At 39.6% G+C, this 19,572-nt stretch overlaps 1 protein-coding gene across 7 annotated transcripts in view; it reads left to right on the forward strand.

The window, feature by feature from the left end:
* LOC126470221 (protein ST7 homolog) overlaps positions 1 to 19,572 on the forward strand; it is a 175,575-nt gene that overhangs the window by 68,894 nt on the left and 87,109 nt on the right. For all 7 annotated transcript variants that reach the window (XR_007586151.1, XR_007586150.1, XR_007586153.1 and 4 more), the window contains exon 3: positions 19,199 to 19,361. Coding sequence is in view for 3 of the 7 variants with exons in the window: in XM_050097904.1 (XP_049953861.1) it covers positions 19,199 to 19,361 (163 nt within the window). In the remaining 4 variants the exon portion in view is untranslated. The remainder of the gene's footprint in view (positions 1 to 19,198; positions 19,362 to 19,572) is intronic.

The following is a 19,572-nucleotide window of genomic DNA, read 5'->3' on the forward strand; positions in this document are numbered from 1 at the left end:
TTAGGATTTTCTGCCAAGTCAGTACATAGAACTTTACTTTCGAATTCATTGAATGCCTCTCGCATAGCCCTCCTCACACTACATTTCGCTTCGCGTAATTTTTGTTTGTCTGCAAGGCTTTGGCTATGTTTATGTTAGCTGTGAAGTTCCCTTTGCTTCCGCAGCAGTTTTCTAACTCGGTTGTTGTACCACGGTGGCTCTTTTCCATCTCTTACGATCTTGCTTGGCACATACTCATCTAACGCATTATGTACGACGGTTTTGAACTTTGTCCACTGATCCTCAACACTATCTGTACTTGTGACAAAACTTTTGTGTTGAGCCAACAAGTACTCTGAAATCTGCTTTTTGTCACTTTTTATAAACAGAAAAATCTTCCTACCCTTTTTAATATTCCTATTTACGGCTGGAATCATCGATGCCGTAACCGCTTTATGATCGCTGATTCCCTGTTCTGCGTTAACTTTTTCAAATAGTTCGGGTCTGTTTGTCACCAGAAGGTCTAATATGTTATCGCCACGAGTCGGTTCTCTGTTTAACTGCTCAAGGTAGTTTTCAGATAAAGCACTTAAAAAAATTTCACTGGATTCTTTGTCCCTGCCACCCGTTATGAACGTCTGAGTCTCCCAGTCTATATCCGGCAAATTAAAATCTCCACCCAGAACTATAACATTGGTGGGGAAATCTACTCGAAATATTTTCCAAATTATCCTTCAGGTGCTCAGTCACAACAGCTGCTGAGCCAGGGGGCCTATAGAGACATCCAATTGCCATGTCTGAGCCTGCTTTAACTGTGACCTTCACCCAAATCATTTCACATTTCGGATCTCCGTCAATTTCCTTCGATACTATTGCACTTCTTATCGCTATAAACACGCCTCCCCCTCCACTGTCCAGCCTGTCTCTGCGGTATACATTCCAATCTGAGTTTAGGATTTCATTACTATTTATGTCTGGTTTCAGCCAACTTTCTGTCCCTAGTACTATATGAGCGTTGTGACCGTTTATTAATGAGAGCAGTTCTGGGACCTTTCTGTAGACGCTCCTGCAGTTTACTATTAGCACATTAATATTGTTATTCCCTGTTGCATTTTGCCTACTCCTACCTTGCTGTGTCTCAGGAGGCGTCTTGTCGGGCGTAGGGAGGGGATTCTCTAACCTAAAAAACCCCCATGTGCACTCCACACGTACTCCACTTTGCCTGGGTCTTGACTTTTTCACTGTTATAAAGGGAAATGAAAGACAAGAAATTGGGTTCAATGTCTGCTCCACTTCCTCCCTTATCACCTCTTGAAGTGTCTCTGTTTTTTGCTCGCCATGCAGTCCAAGTGCCTTCTGAACTTCCTTTCTCACTATCTGATGAAGAACACTTTAGAAATCAGTTGCTTCCTTTATCACAGACATCGATATGACGTTTGGAAGCCATTCAAACTTCTTGCGTGTAATTCTTTTTTGATGCATTGTCTTGATATACTGGCACCATTTGATGAAGTCATTTGCTGTCGAAACCTGTTTCAGGAGTAGGGCTTCATACATGTCCTCGGCAACACCCTTCATGAGATGTGCAACCTTATCTTCCTCCTTCATTCTAGGATCCACTATTTTACAGAGCTCCAAGACTTTTTGAATTTAGGATGCTGTAGTTTTCCCTAGACGCTGTGCCCTGCACTTTAATTTATCTGCAGCCTTGCACTTCTGTTGTTGTTGTGTCACCGAAATACTTGTGCAGATCCACCTGAAATACTTCCCAGCTTGTGAACTTCTCCTCGTTGTTCTGATACCATTGCTTGGCAGTGCCCTCCAAGTAGAAAAATATGTTAACCAAACACATGGCGTCATCCCATTTGTTAAATTTGGCTATCATACCTTCAGCCACTTGCTTGGATCTTGGCCATTGTCACCAGGGAACCTGGAAGGATGTCTCATGTGGTGGCACACAGTTGCTGTCATTGTAACGTCCTCTCCTCCTTCTGTCTACGATAGATTGCAATCTGTTGAATATGGCTCAAACTCGGGTCTCGCCACGTAAACGGTGACTCTGTTGTGGCCTGATGGGAGCCACTGTGTTGTCGATAATGTGTGCTATCACAAGTTCCAATACCCAGTGTCCCCACCAAAATAATGCACATACAAGAGTGTGGAGTGAACTGCCTCCGGCCAGAACACATACATTATATGTACAGCTACAGAACATTCCAGTACAATGATTCTTGACATTTGTGGATACTTCTAGAGTGTACTCTAACTGAATATAGAAATTAAAATTGCGCAATCCAGGCGAGTTTTGAACTCATGACCCTCCATGCAACAGTTTAGTATCATAACCACTACACCATGGTGCTACTCAGCTTCTAGTGCAACAATATCTTGTTATTCTTGAGTCTGTGTAGGGCAGATCCTTCATGTGATACATTCTGGTTCAGTAGCTTCACATACAGCAGGTTTTGAATTGTTTCTTGTTGATCCTCTGTGCTCCTACTTGAAGCAGTTTCCAGAGCGACACTCTAATGGATTGTATGATGTCTTTGCCAATATGTGTTGTGACGTAACTGAATAACTTCGTTGATGAGGGTTTGTGTTGATGACTTCACCACAGTGTTACACATATCCAAATTAGACTGAGCTTTTCTTTTGATCAGTGAATGGTTTGAAAGAGGAAATGCCTGACTCTCATTGGAACAAAGTGGTGCAACAAGAAGTTGCATACACTTTGTCACCAAAAGCAAAAATGTGAATTTAGAGGTGTTTACAGAAAGAGATGCAGCAGCCAGTCACTTCATAAGCATCTTTTGCAGTAACTCAAGAACACAAAACAAACATATATGGTTGTGAAGATTCAACAGATTAAATACGGTGAGTTACAAAACTCTTTATCACACCTGCAGACAAACAGGATATCAGACAAACGTGTAAAGCCATCACAAGATCATTTAAACATCAGATCCATCAAAAGAACTGTTAATGCAGTCATGTGGAAACTACACCCCAAAAAGACTAAAAAAAATTTGGAAAAGGCAAATTGGGTAAAAACTATTAAATATGAGGAGCAAAAATAAAGGGAATTCCTGTTGATTATTTATCAGATGCCAAACACCTTAGCAGAGGAGGACTTCGTAGGAAGTTAATGAATCAGACATGAGGTCACCAGTAAAGATGAATTTGAAAATGATTTCAAAGCTAAATTCAGACTTGTACATGGCGGTTTTGGTCGTACACACAATGTCACTGGATAAGCCCCTGTGTTAGACACAGTCTGAGAAGGGACATGTTTATTTAGGCTTTCAAGGTGCCAAACATCAGAGATTACATCCTCATCTGAAAACATTTCAAATGAAATGATGCAGGTAACACAGTCTGTTCCTATGAAAGAACACCAGTTTGTGTGAAAGGTGGAGACAAGGCTGCCAGAAGAGATAGTATAGTAGACAAGAGAAACATGTGGGATGCATACCATGTAAGCTGCATAGGTGCTAGTGTAACTGTGGGGGACTATGCGAATGCGTAACATACCAATTATTACTTGAGTGGCAAATTGCATGCACAGAATACAGATAGTAAGAAAGTAAGAGAACATGTATGATTTTCAGTGCAAGAGGAATAGCAAATATAATTCATGTTCCAGCAATTGTGTGTATGGTACAAAACTTGGAAAGCAAACTGCAAGTTGTGTTCCACCAGAAAACCCTATTGGCCATGTTGTAACTAGGAACACAAGGAAACACACGGCCGTGATGGAGATATGATTTAGCGGGTCACGGCGGAACATCAACGAGAATACAATGACAATAGTTTACACGTCTTGAGCACATTTGACAACTGAGTGAACGGAGGCCCTTATGAAGATGCTATCCATGTCAGGTGTTCCTGGTGTATAGAGCTGCGTGCACACTGTGGACCTGATGTTGAGAGCTGGGTAGTTGCGACTGTGCCGTTTGAATGTCGGCATGCACTGTGATTACTGTAGTGGCCTGATCTAGGTCCACTGTGGGCAGTAGTTGTAGTAACTGGAAGGTTACGACTCTCCTGCTTCTCTGTGGGGGGAATGACCAGGTGTCAACTGTGTGAGAAGTTTCTGTTCTGCCTGGACCGGCCCATACAGTTAAAACAAAGTGGGATGAGGGCATCCCTGCTACTCGCAAACCATGAGGTGACAAAAGGACAGGGACCAGCATTGGGGGGAGAGGGGGGGAGTCATTTGGATGTTGGAATCTGCAATGAGAAGTGCCGCCACAGGCAGTGACAGTGGTGGACCAAAGAGGAGAGGCTCTGGCGATGGAGAATGGCTTCTGTCCCCACTGATGGCGGTGCTGCTCAGCCCAGTGGGAGGCACTGGTCACAGTTAGTGATGTGGGTTAGGCAAATGCCGAGTGGGCAGGACATTTATAAATGGACATTTGTCCAACACATTTTTAAATGCTCAAAATCTGGGCATTTTATATATATATATATATATATATATATATATATATATATATATATATATATATATAATAGAGGGAAACATTCCATGTAGGAAAAATATATCTAAAAACAAAGATGATGTGACTTACCAAATGAAAGTGCTGGCAGGTCGACAGACACACAAACAAACACAAACATACACACAAAATTCAAGCTTTCGCAACAAACTGCTGCCTCATCGGGAAAGAAGGAAGGAGAGGGAAAGACGAAAGGATGTGGGTTTTAAGGGAGAGGGTCAGGAGTCATTCCAATCCCAGGAGCGGAAAGACTTACCTTAGGGGGAAAAAAGGACGGGTATACACCCACACACACACACACACATATCCATCCACACATATACAGACACAAGCAGACATATTTAAAGTAATATGTCTGCTTGTGTCTGTATATGTGTGTGTGTGTGTGTGTGTGTGTGTGTGTGTGTGTGCGCGTGTGTGTGCGCGAGTGTATACCCGTCCTTTTTTCCCCCTAAGGTAAGTCTTTCCACTCCCGGGATTGGAATGACTCCTTACCCTCTCCCTTAAAACCCACATCCTTTCGTCTTTCCCTCTCCTTCCTTCTTTCCCGATGAGGCAGCAGTTTGTTGCGAAAGCTTGAATTTTGTGTGTATGTTTGTGTTTGTTTGTGTGTCTGTCGACCTGCCAGCACTTTCATTTGGTAAGTCACATCATCTTTGTTTTTTTTATATATATATATATATATATATATATATATATATATATATATATATATATATATATATATATATATATACACATTTTTTTAAATGTTTGGTGCTAGAATGTACAATTTATCAATTAAAATAAGGGAAGGGATGATACTCCTAATATTAAAACTTAGTAAATGTTTACACTTACACATGCATATATTATTCATTACCTTTAATGCTAAGAATGAAAGGACAGAAGAGAGAAACATAGGGTTTGAAGAAAAAAAAAATGCATTCCAACTTGGTGTACCAGGGAAGGGCGGATGGTGTTGACACCCCCTTATCGTTTACAATGTGACACACACACACACAGCATTGAACAGCTGTGTGGTTATTGTCATTGGGTCATCGCTTTGTAATGTAACACATTTTGTAATCTGTGTTAAATCTGTTATTAATTGAAGAACGATTATTGACAAAAAAATTATTACTGAATGTATTAAACAGCTGACATGTGTTTCATCATAAATGTATTCTTAAATGTTAAACAGTTTTCAGGAAGAAAATATGCTGTATTGACAGATGTAGTGATGGTTAAGACAAACTCTAGTTTCCTATTCTGCTCCTTTCTTTATTTACTTTTGTATGACTGCACTGCTGTGAAGATAAAATGAGAACATTAACATAAACAATATTTAATAACAAAGAATCGATGCCCAAGATTCTGGAATCATTTGATTCTGATACTAGTCGATTCCTAGAGAGTCGACGATCCTTGGAATTGTGGAACTGGAACACGACACATCCATAATTATAATCATTATGGATAAACTTATTTTACTCTAATTTTTTTTCAGTAGTATAGTATAAGTAAAAATATTACCTGCAGGCTATCTTCTTAATATAAACTATACTTTAGTTCAGAAATTACTTTTAAATTTGAATGTTGTTTTCTTATTTTATTATATACTACCCCAAGAACTGACATCACTAAAGATGCAAAAATTTATATTTACAGTCCAATCTATTTCCCATAATAACTCTCCCCTAACTCTGAAGCAGCTTTTTCAGCTTGGTTACCCCTCCACTACAGAAGCAGTGTTGCGAAACACCTTTTCCAATACAAAATATTTTTTATAACTGCTGCTTGTCAATTAATCTTTAAAATGCATAAATAGCTGGACATTTGGACTTTGGCCCTGGCATTTCCCCTGGGCATTTGCCCCAACTTATAAATGACCAGGCATTTTACACCACTAGCTACAGTATTGAGTGTGACCTGGTGAAAACAGCCTCTGCAACAACCCATACCAATGTTGGCCTGGTGCCTGCTTTCGTGCGGCATGATCAGCCCCAGTTGAACTGCTCTGTCAGGAGGGTAAATATGGAGTTGGATCAGTTACGTAGAGCGGCCACTCTGTCTGACATCGGATTGGTTCCTGTTGAGGGTATTGATAGGGGGAATTTCACAAGGCTTGGCCTACACCCCAATAGGAAAGGGAAGGGTAAACCTCTTTTTTAGACTAATATCAGTGTCCAATGAGAAGTTCAGACAGGCAGGTGCTAAAGAGGTCCACAACTCACAAGATTCTCACAACAGTAAAGTAAATAATAATGTTACCATATTTAATAAAAATACTGGTGGATTAAAGAAAAAGTAGATTCTCACAAAAGTAAAGTAAGAAATAATGTTACCATTTTTGGCCAAAATATTCCGGAATTGAAGAATAAAGTAGATGAGCTCCTGGCCTGTTGAGATGACATTGAATCTGATAATGTAATAGATATACTATGCCTGTCTGAGCATCAGATTGTGTCTGATATGGAAAAGGTAAATATCAGTGGTTATAAACTAGCTGCACACATGAGTAGAGAGAATAAGGTGAGAGGAGGAGTTGCCATGTATGTCAAAAGTTATCACTGTGTAAAAAGCTTAGATACAAAAAAGTTTTGTCTAGAGCAACATATAGAACCATGTGCCTGTCAACTTAAACTGAAGGAGGGCTCTTTTATAATTGTAACAGTATGTAGGTCCCCTTCAGGAAACTTTCATTTATTCCTGGAAAACTTGGATGCCTTGTTGTGCTATCTGTCAGATAGGGGAAAGCAAATTATTATTTGTGGGGACTTCATTGTTCATTCACTGAAGGAGTGTAATAGGAAGAATGACCTGGAAGTGTTGCTCGGTTCTTTCAATTTGACATTTGTCATTAATTTTCCTACTCGGGTAGTAAAGGACAGCAGCACATTGATAGATAATACTTTTATGGACCAAGATAAGTTTAAAATCATAAATTCTTGTCCTGTTGAGAATGGCATTTCTGATCACGGTGCTCAGCGAGTTACAGTATATGACATAGCTCCATTCAGTAATTCAAAACTACCCTCCAAAGTTGTGCGTTCAATTAATGACTCAACAATTAGAAATTTCAGGGAAATTCTTCAGCAGTTAGACTGGGATGAGGTGTTCAATGAATCCATTACTAATTTAAAATATAACTTATTTCATGATACACTTGTAAGAGAATTTGAAAACTGTTTCCCCAATAAAGTAGTTAAATCTAATTATAAGAAACCATTCAGGAAACCTTGGCTTACTAAAGGAATAAAAATATCTTGTAACCACAAAAGGGAACTGTATCTAACAACAAGAAAGAGTAATGACCCAGAAACAGCCAAATATTATAAAAACTACTGTGCTACATTAAGAAAGGTTACTAAAAAGTCCAGAAGCATGTGCATCATGTCTGAGATTAATACCTCTGATAACAAAATCAAAATAATTTGGAATATTATTACAAGGGAGACAGGGCAACCAAGAGTACAGGATGATGGCATTACCATCAAAGTGAATGGAAACTTGACAAAGAACAAGCCGGAGATCGAAAACATTTTGAATAATCATTTTTTAAATGTTGTAGAGAAAATAGGATCTAAATGTTCATTAGAAGAAGCAAGGCTGTTAATGGAAGAGGCCTGACCCACACAATTGGATACAATTGAAATTCCACCCACCTCTCTTGCTGAAATTAGGAAGATAATACACTCTCTCAAGAATAAAAGCTCACATGGAATTGACCCACATGGAATTGATGGCACTTCCAGCAGGATAATAAAAGCTTGTTCCCAAGAGATTAGCCACATATGTAATAGCTCTCTGAAGCAGGGTATTTTCCCAGAGTGGCAAACTTCAGTCTTGAAGTATGCCATTGTTAAACCACTGCATAAAAAAGGGGATAGGTCTGATGTCAACAACTACCGCCCAATCTCTCTTCTGACTGCCTTACCCAAAATTCTTGAAAAAGTAATGTATTTTACAGTAGCTTCACACCTTTGTAAAAATAAAGTTTTAACATAAGTCAGTTTGGTTTCCAGAAATGTTTTTCAGTAGAAAATTCTATATAGACTTTCACTAATGAAATATTAAATGCTTTGAGTAACCGGAAGTCACTCGTTGGAATTTTTTGTGATCTCTCAAAGGCTTTTGACTGTGTAAATCATGGAATACTCCTAGATAAGCTCAAGTACTGTGATATGAATGGGACAGCACTCAAATGGTTTAAATCATACCTAACTGGAAGAGTGCAGAAAGTTGAAATAAACAGCTCATATAATATGCTAAAAAACTGATGATTTCTCAAACTGGGGAACAATCAAGAAGGGTGTGCCACAAGGTTCGGTCTTGGGTCTTCTGCTGTTATTAATATGTATTAATGACTTGCCATTCTATGTTCACAAAGATGCAAAGCTGGTACTTTTCGCTGATGATACAAGTATAGCTATCACACCCAACAGACAAGAATTAACTGATGAAATTGTAAACGATGTTTTTCAGAAAATCATTAAGTGGTTCTCTGCAAATGGGCTCTCATTAAACTTTGACAAAACACAGTATATTCAGTTCCACACAGTAAATGGAATGACACCATTAATAAATATAGACTTCGATCAGAAATTGGTAGCTAAGGTAGAATATTCAAAATTTCTAGGTGTATGCATTGATGAGAGGTTGAACTGGAAAAAACACTCTGAAGATCTGCTGAAACGTTTGAGTTCAGCTACTTATACTATTAGGGTCTTTGCAAATTTTGGCGATATACATCTCAGTAAATTAGCTTACCACACCTATTTTCATTCTCTGCTTTCGTATGGCATCATATTCTGTGGTAACTCATCATTGAGTAAAAGAATGTTCATTGCTCAAAATCGTGTAATCAGAATAACTGCTGGAGCTCATCCAAGATCATCCTGCAGACACTTATTTAAAGGGCTAGGGATCTTCACTGTAGCCTCACAATATACATATTCACTTATGAAATTTGTTATTAACAATCCGAATGAATTCAAAAGTAATAGCAGTGTACATGGCTACAACACTAGGAGAAAGGATGATCTTCACTACTCAAGGTTAAATCTAACTTTGGCTCAGAAGGGGATAAATTATGCTGCCACAAGTGTCTTTGGTCACTTACCTAATAGCATCAAAAGTCTGACAGATAGCCATATAGCATTTAAAAGGAAATTAAAAGAATTTCTGAATGACAACACCTTCTACTCATTAGATGAATTTTTGGATATAGTATGTGGGTATTTCTCCCCCCATCCGCCCCCCCTCCCCCCCCTGCCACACACACACACACACACACACACACACACACACACACACAAAATTAAGTGTCATGTAATATTCTGTGTAATGTAATATCTTGTATAGACACCTTTTATTAACCTGACATGTTTCACATCATTACGAAGTGTCGTATTCATGATCTGTGGAACAATTACTAATCTAATCTAATCTAACGCCCACCATCAGTGCTGATGGAGCCCTGACCCTGACCACCCTGGCCCAGACTGGTATGCTGGGTGCAAATGTCGACAAAACCAGCACTGCTGGGGTACCTGCCCAGCAGCAAGAGGTTGAGCATTGTCTGCAGCTGGCCGCACTTGACGTCATTCTCTAAGTGCTTAAAAAAAAAAAAAAAGGTCGGAGCCTCCATAGCTGGGAAATCTTCTACGTAGTTGCGCATCTGCGTCTAAATGTTCGGACATGACATTCTGCATTGCCATATGACTGCCAGAGGAAGGCAGGTGCTATGGCATAGTGAATGCCATTGTGTGGACAAAAATCCTTGCAAGATTGTGTCTCAAACTGAGGACCATTGTCCAAAACCAGGGTGCAAGGCAAGCCTTCTATGGAGAATACCTCCTAAAGGGCCTTGACAGTTGTGTCTTATGTGACAGATGTACAATGAACAACATAAGGGAAATGAGAAAAAGCATCAATTTCGATTAACCAGAAGCTGTCTGCAAAAGGACCAGTGAAATCAATGTGGATTCTTTCCCAAGATTGTGTAGGGGCCGGCCATGGTGAAAAAGCAACGTGCGGTGCCACCTGCTGCCTCGAACACATGTGGCCAGTTGTGGCCAGGTGTTTCACCTTTTGCTCAGTGCCTGTCCAGAACACATGGCAGCACAGTAAGTTCTGTGCAAGAGATCCCCCAGTGACCCTGATGTAATAAGCAGAGGATCTCCCACTGCAGAACAGCTAGAACTGTGATACGGGGAGTAAACCTTCTTCAGTTGCAACTTCCGGGCAGAGAGGCCATGGTCGATGTATAAAATTTCCACCTAATGTTTCGTCTCCATATGTGGGATACATCTTCTGAGGTCCTCCGGCTAGTGCCACTGAGGCTCCAGGTACTTTCAGATTTATTTAGTGCATAGAGGGCACCACCATTCATTACGTGATGCTGATGGTATGCCTATCTTTGGAAGGCGTCATCATTCTCGATTAAGAGTAATTGATTGTCATTCTGCTGGCACAACGTCGACATCCATATTTTGTCTAACTTTAAAATTTCCTCTTTTCTATTAAAATTGTTATGGTGTTTGTGAATCTCTATTGCTTCTCTATACATGCGCGCATGATAATGGGATGTTCATGCTAGAACGCTTGTCTCGTTAAATTTAATTTCATGATTCCCATCTCGAAAAACATGCTCAGCTATGGCCGATTTTTCGATGTGTCCTATGCAACAGTTTCTTTTATGTTCAGCTAAGCAGGTGTTTACACTTCTTTTCGTTGTTCCAATATATACTTGTCCACAACTGCATGGAATTTTGTATACCCGAGGTGTTGCTAGGGGGTGTCGGGCATCTTTTTAAGTATTCCTTAATCTTCTTGGTGGGTCTGATGATTTTTTTCGATCCCATACTTGGTCGAAACTTTCCCGATATGGTCCGTGACTTTAGTAATGAATGGTAGGAAAACTTTTCCACTAGGTGACCGTTGTTGCTCTGGATTTCTGGCTTTTCTTCTTCTTTGATGGAGGGCTTGATCAATTTCCTTGCTGGTATTCTGTTTTTCATGAGGGTTGACCGTAAGTGATTTAGTTCATCTTGTAAGTAAGCCGGCTCACAGATTTTGTTGGCTCTGTCTACCATGGTTTTCATGACACCTCTTTTTTGCCTAGGATGATGGTTTGATTCTTTGTGGAGGTATCGGTCCATGTGAGTGTTCTTTCTATATGCCTTGTGACCCAGCGTCCCATCCATCCATTTAATTACCGACACATCCAAGAAATTGAGTTGACTGTTGCTCTCTTTCTCCATCGGAAACTGTATCTTCGGGTTAATACTGTTCAGGTGCACCAAGAAGACATCCAGCTCTTCTTCACCATGAGTCCACACTACAAATGTGTCATCAACATAGCAGTACCATTTAGCTGGCTTTTTACTGGCAGTCTGCAGCGCTCACTGTTCGAAGATCTCCATAAATAAATTGGCAACAGCTGGGCAGAGAGGGCTTCCCATCGCCACCCCGTCAATGTGTTCGTAAAGCTCGTTGTTATACGGGAAATAAGTTGTCGTCAGGCAGTGTTGAAATAAAGCCACTATGTCAGTCAGAAAAATATCTACTATATATGAAATAGCTTTGTTTACAGGAACCATGGTCAATAATGTCACTACATCGAAGCTCACAAGAATATCACTTGGGCTGATGTTAATCTCCCTCAGTTTTTCAATAAAATGCGCCGAGTTTTTAATGTAACTGTCCGTTCTGCCAATGTATGGTTGCAGGCGAGATATCTGGCCACCTCTTGTGTTGGCGATCCTGTGGCACTCAATCGGTCTCAACGGGACCTGTGGTTTATGTACCTTTGGGAGTCCATATAGTCTGGGTGGATAAGCTTCCAGTTTGCTGAGTTGTTTTTTATCATCCAAAGGAAGAGAAGATGTTTTACCAGTTGACGAATGGTGGTGCCCTCTATGCACTCTATAAACGCGAGACTACCTGGAGCCTCAATGGCAGTAGCCAGACGACCTCAGAAGATGTCTCCCACAGATGGAGACGAAACAATAGGTGTAAATTTTATACATTGACCACGGCCTCTCAGCCCGGAAGTTTCAACTGAAGACAACACCGGCCGTGAAAGCCTTCATTGTATGAGTAAACCTTCTGTTGACAGCAGAATAACGCCATCCTAAACAGAGAAATTATGGTGCAATGCATGAAAATTCTTAAGGGATCCAGTGACTATCCTGGTGCTCAGTCAGGCCACCTATGTTGGACTGTGCCTATGACCAGCAGGAGCACCACATCCTCCATCACAGCAAAAGCAATATGGGAACTGGGGATGGGGAAGCCATGCATTTTGTGCCCCCTCTCTGTATGCAGTTGGAAACAAAGCTGTTTCTCCTCATCAAGTGAGGGGTCAGGACCCGTGGAGAGACCCGGGACACAGCATCTGCGTTCATGTCACAATGTGGGATGAAAAAAAATTTCATGATTTTACTGGGACAAGAACAGAGTGCAACACTGATGATGATGATGATGATGATGAGCAGATTTGCCCAATAAGGATGCTGATGAGCTACACAGAGAAACCAAGGGCTTATGATCAGTAATTAAATGAAATTTTGCACCATACGGGAACATATGAATTTTTTTAAGGCATCGTCGTATAACCCATGGGAATAATGTTTCTGAGGCACTTTGAGTGTTTCTGATGCAAAGGCAATAGGCTATGTGGAGCTATCTGAATGGCAACAGGCCAGGACTGCCCCCACCCTGTACTGGGACATGTCTGTAGCCAGGACCAGATGCTCGCTGGGTTGAAATGATGCAAGACACAGCACAGAGTGAAGACTATCCTCATGCTGCAGACCAAACAAAAGGAGTGCTTCCCAAAAGCAACAGATGCAAGAGTGATTGTAGCATCTCTCGGAATAAACTTGTGATATTATGCCACTTTGCCAAGGAATGCCTGAAGTACTTCTAAATTACACACATGGGGCAAAGCGTTAATGGTGGTGACATGTTTCCATGGAGCACATGCCCTGTCAGGAAGTTTCATGACCCAAATAAACAATGGTTAGCTGGAAAAAGTGAGATGTAGTGAGATTACATTTGAGGATCATGACCCGTATAACAGTAAACAAAGAACTCGGAGGGACAACTGTTGTAATGTATTCTAAAAAATGTTGAAACATGCCAGATGCACTAGCTATCCAAAATGTTAACCATTGATACTGATAGAGGCGAAAGGGTATGTTAACCAAGAACAACTGTTTTGATGACATGTCGAACAGAATCTGAAGATTGGCGTCGACTGAATTGATTTTCGGAAAGAATTGAGCCCCAGCCAACTTTGTGAGCAGCTCCTCCAGGTGAGGCAGAGGACTACCTGTGCGTTATCAGTGACTGTGAAGTCACAGTTGAGCTGAAGCTGTTACACAACTCCCTTACAATCACTAAGGGCATAGCCCATTCTCTTGAACAAATCGGTTTAATAACTTCCAGTAATGTTAAACGTTCCAGCTCCATCTTAACCTTGTTGTGTAAAGCTACTAGCACTGGCTGCACCAGTAAAAAGTGATGGTGGGAGGATGGTTTTAGGGCGATGTGTGCTGTGAAATTGTTTACACAACCTAACCCTGAGGCTAATAGATGGAAAACTCAGCACACCAGGAATGCAATTTGTGATAAGGCACTCAGTCCAAAATCAAATTCACCACTTCTGCAAAAGAAGAAATCAAAGTAGCAAACAAAATTTCAGTCTTGCTTCATTAACCACTAAGTTTATAATGAAACAGACAATTGGCTTGTAAACTATGTTGGTGAAAAATTGGCTGAGAATAGGAGTCTGCTGTTAAAGTTTACCAAATGCCACTCAAAGCATGCCACTGTTGAGGACTGTAGCCTGGCATACATCTGCAAGTTGCGTAGGGACATGGTGTCACCCATGTCGACTTGTAGGATTAAAGGCTTATCCATCACCAAAACTTCTACGAGAAGTTTGTTCTGGCCAGCAGACAAAAACATGAGGATGAAATAGTATGAATATCAATGTTCATTGATTCCTGCAATGACTCCTGGAGGCATAGAGATCAGCATACCACTGCTGTGCGGACCCTAATTTTCTTTGTAGCAGGTCCACTGTTTGGGGCAGGCCGTGTGCTCGACCTGTATGAAATGAGAGTGGGCATGAAGGAAGGGGCATTTACGGTTCCTGCTACTGACGATGTGTTCGTCCGTGTCTTTGTGGTTGGCTTGTTTGTACTGTAGATACCTCCTCTTCCCCGAGCATGCTAGGCTACATGTGTCAGGGCTGCATGCCATCTGCAGTGGCAACGTTACTCCAAGCCTCCAATTTGTGGCCCCTGGCGTGAGAGACCTTGAAAGACTGTGCTGTATTCAAAACCTCTTGTAATGCAGGGTCCTCAAACTGAAGGGCGCATTGACACACCTCCTTTATCTGGGGTTGGATGAATGATTGCATCTCTGACCACTGAGTCCACAGAAGACTCCTGACAATGAAGTCGCAATGAACTGACACTTATGACTGAGACCATGAAGCTCAGCTGCCCAAGTTCAATGAGATTGCTGCAGCTGTTTGTGAAATTGGTAGAATTTGCCACATGCGGCAACCACATGGTATACTTGTGGTGACAGGAGGACAGCAAACTTACGTATTGTCAAAATAAAATGACAGTGGTTTTTGCAGTAAATGATACAAATGTGAAATTCTTGCAAAGCTGCTTCTTGTAAGTGTCCCACTTGTCCATGGAGTCGTCATAGGGAAGGAATGGTGGCAGGTGAACAACCAGTGGCTGGGGCTGGGTCAACGTAGTCAACAATCATTCAACGTGGTTGTACATGCCTATTGTTTTTGCAGAAGTGAGCAGAGTAAAGCCTCCATGGAAGAGCCAAACAACAGGAAAATAGCAAAATCCAAAACACGCAAAATTCTGCCCGTGACATCACCAGTTATGTTCTAACAAGGAACACCATAAAAGAGACACAGTTTATTGGATCACAATGTGATATCAACAAGGACACAGTGAAAGTAGTTTACACATCTTGAACACATTTAGCAACTGAGGGCCTGGAGGTGTGCGCATGCCCCTCTCTTTATGTAAGTTGTACATTAGTGGCAGTAGAAACTTTCTGTAGTCTGTTGCAAATGTCAGTTTCCTAAACTTTCTCAGTAGTGTTTTTCAGGAAGAATGTCTTCTTCCCAGCAGGGATTACTATTTGAGTACACAGAACATTTGTGTAATACTTGATGGTGATAAAAACTACTGTTAACAAAATCTTATCAGTACTCTTCTGAATTGCTTCGATGTCTTCCTTTAAGGCCAAGTTCCCATTTAAATGAGTAAAAAATAGGCTAAGTTAAGAATTTTTTGAGAGAATGAAAATACATACAAAGGATATGTCTGGGAATTATGATTGATCATACTTTGAACTTCATTTTAGATTTTCAACACAAAGAAAACAACAAAATGGCACCCATAATTATGGTTTGATCAACCGCCTGTTAGTTTGAAGTATGCAGAATGCAGGCTGTGTAGCCCCTCGGGAATTATCTGAAATAAAAAATGGATAACATCAGTCAAGACTTTGAGCTCAATTTTTGAGGATTTGTTTCACTCTCTATGGCTCTACAAAAAGAGTATAAAAATAGTATCAAATAATATATTAATAAATTTCAAATATTATAGGTATAAGCTCCCAAGAAAAGTGTTAACTTTTCGGGGGTCAAATGTAGAAGTTAATAGGTTGAACCATTTTTATTTTATGCTGCACACAATTTTAAAAAATCATTTTGCAAGAAAAACCTGTTTAAATTTTAGGGAAACTTTTATTGTATTATTAGTTCGATCTGCATAAAAACGACATGATTATATGTATTTTTTGATATCGGTGAACAGAAATCTGAAGTTAGATTTTCAAAATTCAAAATGGCTAATCCAATATGGCAGATTAAAAATTATGTTTTGACCACTTTTGAACAAAAATTGAGAAAAAAAGTTATTCCATTACTTATGTTTAGCCTGCAGTTCCAGGGACTATATATCAGCCCTTCCTCTAACTTGAATTGTTCCTGGAGAGCAATTCCCTCATCGTTATTGACGAGCAAAGCCCATCTTGCTGAGCTTGATATGCTGCTTTCGGCAGCCTGCACACATTGTTCATCAACTTTTTTGGCAAATATGTTTGGATGCATACTGCAGTGTAAAACAATTTATGAATGTGCGTCATGGCATGACAAGTTTTCTACCTGAGCCGGGTATTTCCAGCTGGGAGCGTTCCAGGGCGGCTGTGATGCTGCTTCAAAACTTTTGCAACACTTGGTTTTAAAAACCTTTTCATACCAACATTTCAAGAAATGCAATAAAATAAAAATTGAACTTTGGCCATTTTGAATGAGAACTTGGCCGTAATCCTAGTTGAATGGGATGCAGAATTGCTCCGAAACATTCTTCTTTCGTATATGACCTACAATTTCCTAGAATTTTCCCAATGAACAGAAGTTGACCATTCGCCTTCCCAACTTGGCTGTGCAGTGTTATGCCCAGATATTTGATTGATGTGACTGTCAAGCACCGCACCACTAATACTGTATTCACAGAACTGTTTCTCCTATTCATCTGCATGAACTTACTTATAGCACAATGCCACTCATCAGACCAAATGTATATTCTATGTGAGTCATCCTGTACCATCCTGCAGTTGATCAATGGCTACAGAATAGTCCCAAATTGGTATATACATAAATGATCTGACAGATCACCCTATCCTTTATATACTTTATGTATGTAGAGAAGAAGAGTTGTGCTATCACACCTCTCTGGGACACTCATGATATCCTTGTCTCTGGTGAAGACTTGCCTTCAAGGACAAGGTGTTCTCTTACTTAAGAAGACTATGAGCCACTCACATATCTGGGAACCTATTTTGTATGCTCCATTCTTCATTAACAGTCTGCAGTGGGCTCTTTGTCAAATGCTTTCTGGAAATATAGAAATAGGGAATCTGCCTATTGTCCTTTAACCATATTTTGCACTATATTGTGTGAGATAAGAGCAGGCTGAGTTTCGCATGAGTGATGCTTTCAAAAACTTTACTGATCTATGGACAGAAGTTTTTCTGCCTCAAAGAAATTTATTATATTCGAACTTAAAATATATTCAATAATTCTGCAGCAGATTGATGTTAAGGATATTGGTCTGTAATTTTGTCTGTTGATTCTTTTACCCTTCTTGTATACAGGAGTCACCATCACTTTCATTTTCTAAGTGCCAGCTATATCTGTTTCTGCATCCTTCATGTGGGAGTTCGTGTGACTGTCAAATGATGGTATGTCTATATGATACTCTGCATTAATGATTCTTTTTAACAGGAAATTTAAAACATCAGTTTTCCTTTTGCTGCCTTCTATACCTACATCATCCTCGTCAATAAGTGACTGAATGCAAGCCTTCAAGCTCTGACTGTGCCAGTGTTCCTCACTATAAACCCCGCTGCAGGACCTAACAGAAGTGGAATAGTAATAGACTGTAGGCAACTAGTCTTGGAGTATACACTCTCTTTATATTTATAACTCACACCCCTGGCTGCTCTGATGGGGACATAACCCATATCTTGAATAAATTTCTATTTGTTTTTCTTTCCTCTTCCTGGCTCTTAGTTAGATCTGTTCCATTTTATGTTTAGATTAGATCTTTTAGGTCAAGCAGAAATAGCCTTCACAAACCACTAGTGGAACTGTTTGCATCATTTCATTCTACTTGCAGAACAAATGTATATATGAGCTGTGATTGAATGCCATAATTGTGTATAATTTTATTGTTGTAACTTTGATACTGATTGTGTCATTAATGTAATGTGTGAACTGCCATTGTATCTAGATGGTAGACCGTAGTTCTTGCAACAAATAAATAAATAATTAAATAAAGAAAGAACTTATAATCAAACATGACATTTGTAAGTTAAAAAATAGTGATAAGTTTTCACTCAATACAAAGTTTCGAAAACATGATTGACAAAAATTGAAATGTAAACTCAATTAGAATTTTTAACTTCAAGAGAGATTATGCTTTATGATTTGTTTAGTGCAAAAGTAGAACCAAAATGTATTATAGGTAACTAGTTACAGATTTGATTTGGGTGTTTAACAATCAAAACTAAACAGTTATCTTTCACAGTGTTACTAAAAATAGTTGTTTTTGTCACAAAGGTATGTGTCTAATGTCCATAGAAATTAGCAAGCAATTTTTAAATGAGTGATAATCAATAAGCATATACTGTGAAGGACTAAATTACTATTAGCAATTAAAAAAAAAAATGCACAAATACTTGCTGTTGTTGCACCTAAGTCTCTTGGAAGTGGCAATATGCTGCTTGTATATGTATCTGAGGTGTAAACTGAGATATAAAATGTTTGTTGTACCGTTTTGCAACAAGGTTTATAAATTTTAATTGGCAATTTTCTATGCCATTTAAAAGATTTTTTTTCAAACACAAGCTGCAGAAGTTGCAGTTGTGCTTGAACATTTCCAAAAGTGATAAACAGTGATTGTTAGCAATAATTTATACATGTGTTCTACCTGACAGTAAGCAAAATAAAATGATATTTAATGTTAATCAGACTGTATCAAGTAAGTGCATAGAATCTCACCGCTATTACCGCCCCCTTCCACCCCTATAATTAATCTTATTTCTTAAAAGAATTTAGTGGTACTTGAATCTTTTCTCATTAGAGGACTTAAGTGATATTATTTGCATCTATCTTGCAGATTTTTGAATGGTGGTACTTTCGCAAATATGGAACATCATTTATAGAACAGGTATCACTAAATCACATCAGCCCATGGATTGGAGGTAATGACAGTTGTGGAGATATCGCAAACATACCAAATAATGAAAATACCATTGTCAATAATCAGCAGACTGTTCCAGGTAAGATACTGTCACCAGGAATACGTAATGGATAGACCTATGCATATACTGTATTTTGTATACTCCCACATCTAAACTGAGAGCATCTTCATCCTCAGATAATTCCGTTATGTTATTGTAAAGGAGCGCACTGCATTTTTAATTACTATATAAGACTGTTTGGATTTAATTTTCAGTGTGATATGCTTGCACATACACACATATCATGGAT

The sequence above is a fragment of the Schistocerca serialis genome, chromosome 3 (assembly GCF_023864345.2).
Source record: "Schistocerca serialis cubense isolate TAMUIC-IGC-003099 chromosome 3, iqSchSeri2.2, whole genome shotgun sequence".
In the NCBI taxonomy this organism is placed as follows: Eukaryota; Metazoa; Arthropoda; class Insecta; order Orthoptera; family Acrididae; genus Schistocerca; species Schistocerca serialis.